The 10092-nt window shown below is 41.2% G+C and overlaps 1 protein-coding gene across 1 annotated transcript; it reads right to left on the reverse strand.

Moving 5' to 3' along the window:
* Positions 1 to 1097: 1097 nt before the first annotated feature.
* Positions 1098 to 9487, reverse strand: LOC118782307 (cadherin-15-like). Its single transcript, XM_036535613.1, has 14 exons — positions 9374 to 9487; positions 8109 to 8285; positions 7873 to 8028; positions 7377 to 7521; positions 6814 to 6995; positions 5897 to 6025; positions 5295 to 5477; positions 4548 to 4792; positions 4008 to 4150; positions 3213 to 3443; positions 2651 to 2890; positions 2170 to 2312; positions 1507 to 1683; positions 1098 to 1341 (listed from the first exon to the last, which is right to left on the reverse strand). Exons 1-14 carry the CDS (start codon positions 9485 to 9487, stop codon positions 1141 to 1143), a joined length of 2466 nt encoding a protein of 821 aa, XP_036391506.1. The 3' UTR covers positions 1098 to 1140.
* Positions 9488 to 10092: the final 605 nt, after the last annotated feature.

Consider the following 10092-nt stretch of genomic DNA (forward strand, 5'->3'; position numbering starts at 1 on the left):
GAAAAAAAAAAGCAATAAATATCTTCAACAAAGGCTGCAACCTCTACCAAATGACCGACATCCACGTTAAGGATTATTTTTATTCCATTAATAAAAACACAAGAGCACTAAGTGCAGCTTGGGTTTACGTATATGTTGCTGTTGGTTTAGCATCCTTGCATGTTTGTTGTTTAGCCCATTTAACTTTAATTTCCATTCAATTCCATTCAATCCTTAACCAACTAACCTACCCCTTTGACATGAGGTCAACATCATTTTCCCACGCAATGGCATCTTATCACCCATCCTTATGAATGCACTGATATGAACTAAGAAGGAGGCTGGATAGTCTCCAATATTTATTTGATAAATAAGAAAAAATCTGCCTCAAAAATGTTCTCCTCTCCTCCATCTTTATTTACACCTCTCCTGCCTCACCTCAGTTTTCTGCCTGCTCCCCCCTATTTGTCTTTCAGTCTGACATTTTCTCACACTGGCATGTAGTCCTTGCATTTTGCAATTCAAGGCTGCTCACCATCAAGGCTGCTCAAAAGCTAACTGCCAGATTAACATCGCATGTGCAGTTTTTAGGATTTGTAGTCACAATTTTGACTTAGCTTGTAAATGTGTATGATCCCAAAAGTGGAAAAAGTATAACTGACTCCAACAAAACCAATACTTTTACTCTTTTACTATATAAACCAAATACATAAAAATGGCAACCCTGTTTTCTCTCTAACTGTCAACACAAGCCCCACACCAAATCCAGGGTCTTTTACAGACATTCCTCTCATTACTATTTGACAGCATACGGAACATTCCTTTCATAAGCAAAAAGATGGACACATTTTATGTCACAGTATTGCATGCTGATCTCCCATCAGAGCCTGAAAAAAGAGCTGAAGTTTCAAAAGTAACAAAAACAGTCATGACTTAATCTGACATGATGACAGTGACCTTTACCAGTGTACACAGAGTGAAAATGCAATCTTCATTGATAAGTAGCCCCAGGCATGTGGCAGTCACTTCAGCTCTGAATTCTGCATCCTTCTGGTGTGGAGTAAGGAGAGGTCACTCTTTTCCTGAGTGGGATGTGGTATGTGTGGACAGTGGTGAGTAGGTTACACTTTTGTGTGGGAGTGTGCTTGTTGCCAGGTCTCCCTAGCGCGGGTCGTACATGTCAGCAAGTTTCTTGAAACGTGGTCCCCATTCATTTAGGTAGTCATAGTCTTGATCTCCATCAGAACTGCCAGAGGCAATGGAGCTCAGGCTGCCTGCCAGCGACCCATCACCTTCGTAATCATAGATAAGTGCTGTGTCGTAGGGCGGCACGTTGGGGTCATTGTCTGCAGCATCCAGGCCCTGGAGATACACAAGGAAACACTGGTTTACACTCAGATTATTAAACTCAAAGACTGTCTGTTCAATTAATCTGTAGAACTGTTTTTCTTTTGTAATTACTACACCATAAACATGGCCTCACCTACTCAGAATCTCCACATTCAAAATAGTGAAATCAACTCTCACGTCATTTATGAAGTCCTCAATGTCAGTGGGGTCCCCTGGAGGTTTCCGTGGGTAGGAGGGGGATGGGAGATTGTGGGGAGCATCTTTTCTGAGTGGCTGTTTTCCTCTGGGGAGGGCGGATATTGGAGGCGGGACCACCTCATTGGGGTTCCTCAGCTGTTCAATGTTGTATGCATTCTGGAAAGAGTTCAGTATGGTTAGTAATCAACATTATGGGGAATTAACCTCCACAGGTGTAAATCCCTAAAATTGTATGAACCATATGAAGACAACTTGCAGCTAGTCCATAGATTTCACCAAATTATTGTGAGCATATTTTACAAAAGACTCAAAATATATTGTATAAGCATGTTGTGTTTGTCATTCAGACTTTTCTCAATAATAACCTGCTTGACATTTAACAAGTTGTTTGTTGGTTGACAGTGATGAGCACACCTTGACTTTATAAAGTCATACTGTACCATACAGTTTATGTTAAACAATTAGTGTGCGCCTTCTTGTCCCTTGAATGTGTGAAGTAAAATTTTATGATTATGTCTTATTCAGTTCTGTAACATGATTGTGTCTTACCCACTTTCTGTAACATGATGGGTATTAAGAGCAACGTGGTAATAGAAGCATTAGACATGCATTGTATGGATTCTGTCCAGTATGTGCTCAAACCTCATCTTCCTCTCCTCCACCCTGTTCATCGTAGTTCAGGATGTTGTCACGAATGTCATCGTCTGACACCCCTCCTAAAAGCCCTCCTTTTGCAATATGAGGTCGTCTGCAGTTCCCTATTGCAACCACCAACAGCAGAAGTACTGAGTGAGGAAGAGACAAGAGACAAAAAATTCAACATAATCAGTACTGGTCTGTATAATTTCACTCCAGCTGAATCAGCTTTCTCACTGTGAAACATATTTTAAATCTAAGCAAGAAAAACTTGCTGCACAGCAAATGATAATCTTATGATCTCATCAAAAGAATCTATATGGTGATGAAAATCTGTCTGTTTCCATGTAGGCAAGGTGTGTGTGTGCATGCATGTGTGTGTGCACGTGTGTGTGTGTGTATGTGTGTGTGTCTGTGTCTGTGCGTGCGTGCATGCATGTGCACACGTGCATGCATTTGTGCATGAGACAGTAAGGTTGACACTTACAAAGCAAGAGTAAAATGCTTCCAATGATGATTAGGAGGGCAGTGAAACTGAGCCCCACCCTGGTGCTGAGAAATGCTGCAGCTATAGCCTTACATTCCCCAGCCATGTCACAGTGGCAAACAGTCACATTAACAATGTGAAAGTTGGACAGAGTGGGTGTGCCTGCATCAGACACTAAGACTGAGAGGAAGTACAGGCCAGAGTTCATATCTGTCAGAGGCTGCAAAAGAGCATGTGTCCCTAGAGTGAGAGAGAGGGAGAGAGAGAGACAGAGGGAGAGAGAGAGAATCACACATATGTTGTCAATCTACCTGAAATGACTGAAATTACCTGCATAGGTGTCTTAGCATGTAGATGTTAGTCTACATATAATACCTAGGTGTTTGTAGTATTAAGTAATTATTTATGTATAACTCCAACAACAGTAAGCAAGCAACAAACAGACGGCTTGAACACAGTCTAGTGCTGTGACCAATGTAATGCATGCCGGCACTGTGCATTCAGTTTGAGCTTTAAATTCAGATATACTCTTTTTGGAGTAGGTTCTAAGCTGGGGACTCACCATTGACCTGGGAGATGGTCCAGTTGAGGGATGCATCTGAGTCAGGTGACAGTTCAAAGGTGAAGGGCTCGGCTTGCGGGCTCTGGTCTTGGTCTCTGGCACTCAGAACCAGACCAGGATTGGCCAAGTCAAGGCACACAGTTCCACTCAGGGGGAAGAGCTGTGGCGGGAAGTCATTGGTTTCCAGCAGAGTGATCTCTACTGTAGCTGTATTGGAAACACCGCCGTTGTCTGGGAGAAATACACCAATCAGGGAACACCAGTCAGCACCTCCAGGTTCCTACTCTGGCAGAAGAACCAGACTCACTAATGACAAATCAAAATCTTGGGTGACATTGCAAAGATAGCTGAATATTCTCTCCAGGGTAAAGGTTTTTGTGACATACTTAGTATGTATGATTTACTAGCCAAGCATGCAGTGTTAAAGACAGTGCAGACAGAACAGCAAACCCCAAAATAAGTTACAAATGGTTAATTTGCTACCTCTGTCATAGATTTCTCTCTCACAAACTGTAAATAAAAAGTTTTGCACTTTTGCACTTTTGTAAGTCGCTTTGGATAAAAGTGTCTGCTAAATAAATAAATGTAAATGTAAATTAATGATACATTTATCAAGCAATTGATCCAGTTTTCCATTGACATGAAAACCATTGAGACAACCATTTATGGAAAAAGACAAAGCAGTTTCAGGGTCAGTTCTAAGGAGGACAGAAGTCTACACTGAGTATAGAGTAGAGAATCAGACATTTGGGGGCAGGAGGTATGTGAGGGAAAATAAGAGTTTAAATTTCTCACCTTTGTCTGTGACTTTAATCACAGCATAGTATATATTATTTTTAACATTGAGCGACCGCAGGTTGAATGCCTGTCTGGTTATCAGTACTCCAGTTTCAGGGTTAATTGAGAGCCACTTTTCAGGATCATACTCAATTTCATAACTGTTTAGGGAAGAACAAAATATTTGTTCAGTCAATGAGCTTTAAACAGTGTCAGCATACTACAATATCATAAGTCCTAAATTCATAGTTACAGAACCCATTTGACACTTTTATTTCTTGTATATTTGTATGCAGAGAAGGAGAAATGCTCTTCAGTCTATTTTGTCTCAAGATTATTGTTTAAGATACATTCTTTATACAATGTTTAATGCTACATAATATATATATAAGTACTTGTTCATGTTTAACCAAGAGTAATGACAGGATATAGCCTGTGTCATACATAATGTTTTACATATACAGAACAGAAGGAAAAGAAAGAGTGGGAAATCTGGCCATGGAATATGGTTCTTAGCAGTGCTCTGCAGACATAATCCAAAGTAGCGGACAGATGCACCTGAGGTCTGAGTTGTCTGGGTCATAGGCAATGTCTTGGACTAAAACGGTGCCTGGCACGATTGACTCCGGAACCTCCAATGATATCGGGTCAGATCTGAACTTTGGGGCCTCGTTTTCATTGGTAACCATGATGGTTACCGTGGCACTGCTGGCAGAGTCATGAGGTGCCTTGGAACTGAGTGGAGCCTCATTTTCTACAGTCAGGATCAGATGGTGCTCCTTCTGAGACTCATAGTCTAGTGCCTGAACAAAATTTAAAACAGTTAATGTGAAAATGAAAAATAGTAAACAGTTAATTTGAGATTACTCATGACCTTAACAAGACACTGTTCATTCGATGGTGTACATTTAGAGATTGAGGAACATTTATCAATTAATATGAGATTTACAGTTCAGAGGCTGAACAGAAAATGGTCAATCTGAAACTCGTATAACACAGATTCTTCTGAATTTTCTGGACTGTCATGTTTTGCTTTTATAAAAGTGACCACCTATGCAACATGCTCCATACTTTAAAGTATTCAGCATCAACCAAAACTGCAAGCCAAGTCTCGTTTACTTGATCAGTGTAGTACCACAATCTGTCAGTAGATGGTGGAAAAGCCCTTCAGGTTGATTGCTGCAAGAATTACCCACTGGGTAATGTTTCAGGTTTCAGCATAAGTACTGTATATTAAAACAAATAAATCTCCATTTTGTGTCATTGCATCCTTCTCATGTCCTCATCCAATGAAAAACATCTTACCGTCACCACTGATATAACACCCTCGTTTGTACTTGGGTCTGTTCGGATTGCAAAGTGTCCACTCGGGTCCCCTTTGGCGATAGTATACTTGACTTTCCAATTTGCTGTGCCTGGCTCATCCTTGTCTGTTACACTGATTCTGCCAGTGTCCTCCACTCTGTTTTCTACAGCTCTCATAGTGTACTGCAAACATAAATTGCAAAAAAAAAAAGATGCAACTCAGTGTTTTCAAAAGGCATGAAAAGAAACAGCACATAAACACAAATCTGGTTTGAATGTGCATCTTGATGTCGCTTTTATGGTCAAATTTATTCTGGCATGATCTGCATTTTGCAACAGGTTAGAGTCATTGTTGTCTGTCTGATGACATTTCCCCTGTCTCTTGTTATCAATTGTCCTGAAGGTATTCAAACAGGATTGTAATGTATGTTTATTGTCAGGCAAAAAAATTCTGACATTAATTTTTTTGTTTGCCAAAATTAACCCTGTAATTGAAATGCGCATAGGGGAATTTCCTGCAATAAAATGGAACACAAGAAAGACAAGCTGTAATGGATCAGATAACATATACACTGAACATCTGTGGTAGTCATTGGACTTACATAGTCTTTGGTGAATCGGGGCATGTGGTTATTGATATCAGAGACATGTATGACAGCAGAGGCAACATCTGATAGTCCTTCCCCTGACATGTCCGCCACTTGCAGTGTCAGTCTGAAGGCCTTCACCACCTATAAGGCATACAAGGGAGACCACACTTAGCCATGTATCAAGGGCGTGTGCAAATGCTGATACAATGATCTAACAGCATTGTGACATGGTGGGAGGATATAAACCAAATTGTACAAAACATAACCTCTGTATTTCACCCTGAGTAAAAATAAAATATTACAGTTATCAAAAGACAATTTGATGGCAATTTTTTAAAAACTGTGTTGCTCTTCATCTTTACTGAAGTTGAAGAATCAAAAGAGAGAAGCTGTTATATATTTTTTAATTAATTCAAAACAAGATCAAATCAAGTCTGAAATTCCTTTGTGGTTACTATAAATAGCTCCACTGTATTGAATCATATTCAACCCCATAAACAACCTGAAAGGCAACAGAAGTGTCACACAACTCCAGAAATGCATTTAGCTGTCTCTCTCTGGATGAAATAACCTCCCTGTGCATGCTGGGGATTGAAGTCAAAGAGTAGCTATGTTGGAGGGATGACTGTCTGTTTTAGCCTGAATATTACAAAATTGCAAAACATATGCATGGCTTAATGTTCCAGGATGCTTCAGTGGCTCATATCTGACTGATGTGTTGCAGGGGCATATAAAGTCAAGTATCCATTCACTTCTAATTCACTGGAGAGAAGAATATACCATGCAGCATCAAACAGAATAAAAACTGAGAAATTAAATGTAGCATTCTGTGCCCTGCATTTATTTGTGCTGCTTTAAGACTATGCGTTTCCCTGTCAGGGTGGTGCATGGATGGTGATCGATGCACTGAGCCACACAGCCCCACCCACCTCCCGATCTAGCCCCACGTCTCGGGTATAGATCATTCCCGTCTCATTGTTGATGCCAAACATGGTCTTGTTGATGCTGAAAGGCGGAATGCTCTCCTGCCTGATGATGGAATAGCTCAGGGCTGCGTTTTCTGTAGCCGGATCATCAGCATCGGTTGCTGAGACATTGGTGACAGCAGTACCTGTTCAGAACAAATCCCAGAGAAGAGATCAGATTAAAATTACTGCTGAGGCCTTGTATGGAACTGTCTGCAACCAGAGGCAGGACTCAGAGAAACACCTAAACCAGACCGCAGATGCAAGTACATTCATCTCTCTCTCTGAGTACAGGTAACAGGCAGCATGGCAGATGAGGAGATGTCACCAGGGCACATCAACGGTCTAAATTTAAAGCTTCCATGTCATTGCTTGGGAAAACAAGTAAGACAGACAAGGCTGCCTTTTCCTTGCTCTGTGAAGGGTACAGTTCGAACATTCAGCACCTGCTGGTCTTGCACCACTTCACCTGGAACACAGAACTGCTGTATCAAATTTTGACCTTTGGAAGACTGCTGTGCCCCTACCTGGTATAGAGAATTCTGGGACAAAGCCGACAAATTCATTCTGTGTAAAGTCTGGCCTGTTGTCATTCTGATCCAATACCACAATCTCAATGGTGGACGGGTTCTCCAGTCGCTCTCCACTCGGTGATAGGGCAAAGGCCTTGAGCTGAGGAACATCAAAAAGCTACACTTAATGGTCTCCCAGCATCACTTTGGACTGGATGACAACCTGTATGTAGGATGTACCTGAAGAATTTCATATAATTCAAACATTTCCAACAAACATGATTGTTTGAAATCAACACTCAGCCCCTTCAGCAATGCCAGCAATGTTGCCATATGGTTATTTGACTGAGTCTAACTACAAATGCAATTTAATGTATCAGTTAATTGATTATATACAATCCCATGTCAAGGAAACGGTCCAAAGATAGATGACTGTGACATTTTTATATGGTAGATGGAAAGCATAGGGCAGTCACTGTCTATTCTTTTGAGCTGTCCCCATTGTATTTACCTTGAAACTGCTGTATTTTTCTCTGTCGAGGGGCATCTTACTCTTGATCCATCCTGTACGGTCCTCTATTTCAAAGAAGTCTTTCGGCTCCTGGTCCACCCCTGGTCCTTCCAACTTGTAGATGACCTCACTAGTGAAAACCTTATCTGATTTAATCTGGAAACAAGACAGTGTACGATGAGGAATTGTATGAGGTACCACAGAACAATGTAAATTTCCTTGAAGTATAGAGGCACCTGGACCAGATATTCCGGGACATGCTTGCTGTTTTCGGAAACTCGGATCGGTGGGATGATCCAATCTCTTTTCACTCTGTTGTGGCCTGCACTACTTGTGCCACCTGCTGCCCGTCGCCATGGGTATAAAACAGATTGTTTTGGCTCCTCTTGCACCACCTTGGTGATGCAGCTGACCTGAAATACATCACACAACAGTAGAATATTTAATTAATTTAAGTTAAATAAAATGTATTTTACTGTCAGCAACATACTCCTCTCTCTACCATTATAACCTGGGGAAACAAAGCAATTGTATATCCAATCATTAAGGGAAGATTACATGGCCAGACTGAGACAGAGCCAGTCTGGGGTTTTGACCATAACCTTTTTGGTTATATTTTTAATAAACACATTGAGTGAAGACCTTGGATTAATTTCTCCCCCGCAAGAGGACAACATTGTCATTATTATTACAATAATGTAATGTAATATACTAAAGCATTGGTTTTTCTAGTTGGTTGAAAGTGATGAGTGCATACTACTAGCTCACCAACACAACTACTTACAGCAATCTGATTTTCCAAAGAAGCCTCATCTAAGTACTAACCAAGTCCAGCCAAACTTAGCTTTAGCCATGAGTCAGAAGGCTACAAGATGGCATGACTGCTAGCATACATGTAATACCTATGACCAAACCACATTTGTGTAGGGTCACATTAATCCACATCCTGAGACATTTACAGCACGCACACACACCACACTTACTGTAGATGAAGAAGGCACAGCTACAACCTCCCTTAACCAAATCATTTTAACAAACAAATAAATAATCAACATTTTAAAACGATAGTTAGACAGATGTCAAATATAACTTTAATGCTATACCATTCTTTATTGTAACAATGAGGGGTTAAATATCTGGAGTCAGCCAGTCTGGCGAGGGCAGTTACTGCAGAGGTTTCCACCTGACAGCAGTGACCTGCCAGACCAACATTACACAGTATTACTCCTCCCTGTACCTACTCCTGTTGGATCAAATTTTCCCATCACTTCATGTGCTTGTAAACCTACAAAAAGAATGGAATTGTAGCCATGGCTAACTTTAGCTGCATGTTTCTGTGCCAGGCAGGGTGCAGCTGGCACCTCTGATCCTCACTCTGGTGGAATGGTGACCTCTTGCCCCATCCCTAATGTGGAATCCACAGGCTGGCGTGGGCGATGAGGGCAGAGAGACTCTGTCTCGGGTTTCACACCCAGTTTCATCCCCTGAGCAGCTGTCAGACCAGGGAGCAGGCCCCCAGCTTTCCCACTCGGATCGAGGCTCCCACATACAAGCCCTCCTTTATGTGCCGCTCTGCACCTGACCTCCACACTGAGGAGCTGGGATCACTCAGCATATCTGCTTTCATGTGTTGTTCCAACATACATACACCAAGGCTCTTTGTATTATAATCTTGCGCTTAAGAAACAACTCAGCACATGCTTTGGTTCACAGGCAAGCCATTAAGCACAAACTGTGAATCAAATAAACACAGTCCTGAGATAATGATACATGATCCATCTGAACAGAGGACACTAATTGGTCTTTTCAAGGATATTCACAGAAATGATGATTCACAGTAAGAAGTAATGATGAGTAAGCAGTAAGGCCTTGTGGTTTTGATATCCAACACTGCTTGAGTCAGTTACAGATTACAGACAACAGATAACTAATCATCTTATGACTGGATTATGATAAGGTGAAGTTATAAATTACAAGTCCATCAATGTGCATCCATTCATAATCAGGTGATGGGCAAAAAGCACCTAATTGTATGTTCAATAACCAGACAAATACAACTTTGTGACCCAAGTTAAATGGTTTTGTAACAACCAGAAGATCCTTAAGGGATTCTGGAGACACTATTGTGTGTACAGCACACAGCTGACTACATCTTTACCTGTTCACCTTGACTACAGCACCCCCATACTCTCCAATCACGGTTGCAGGACCACCTTAAAT

This window comes from Megalops cyprinoides, chromosome 8 (assembly GCF_013368585.1).
Source record: "Megalops cyprinoides isolate fMegCyp1 chromosome 8, fMegCyp1.pri, whole genome shotgun sequence".
NCBI classification, from domain to species: domain Eukaryota; kingdom Metazoa; phylum Chordata; class Actinopteri; order Elopiformes; family Megalopidae; genus Megalops; species Megalops cyprinoides.

Excerpts from the sequence above, each read along its gene's own strand:
- LOC118782307 (XM_036535613.1), bottom strand. The coding sequence starts at position 9,487 with ATGCTGAGTGATCCCAGCTCCTCAGTGTGGAGGTCAGGTGCAGAGCGG. Across the intron at positions 8,029-8,108 it reads TCCCGGAATATCTGGTCCAG|ATTAAATCAGATAAGGTTTT; the intron begins GTGCCTCTATAC and ends TCTTGTTTCCAG. Across the intron at positions 4,151-4,547 it reads CCAGACAACTCAGACCTCAG|TTATGAAATTGAGTATGATC; the intron begins GTGCATCTGTCC and ends TTCCCTAAACAG.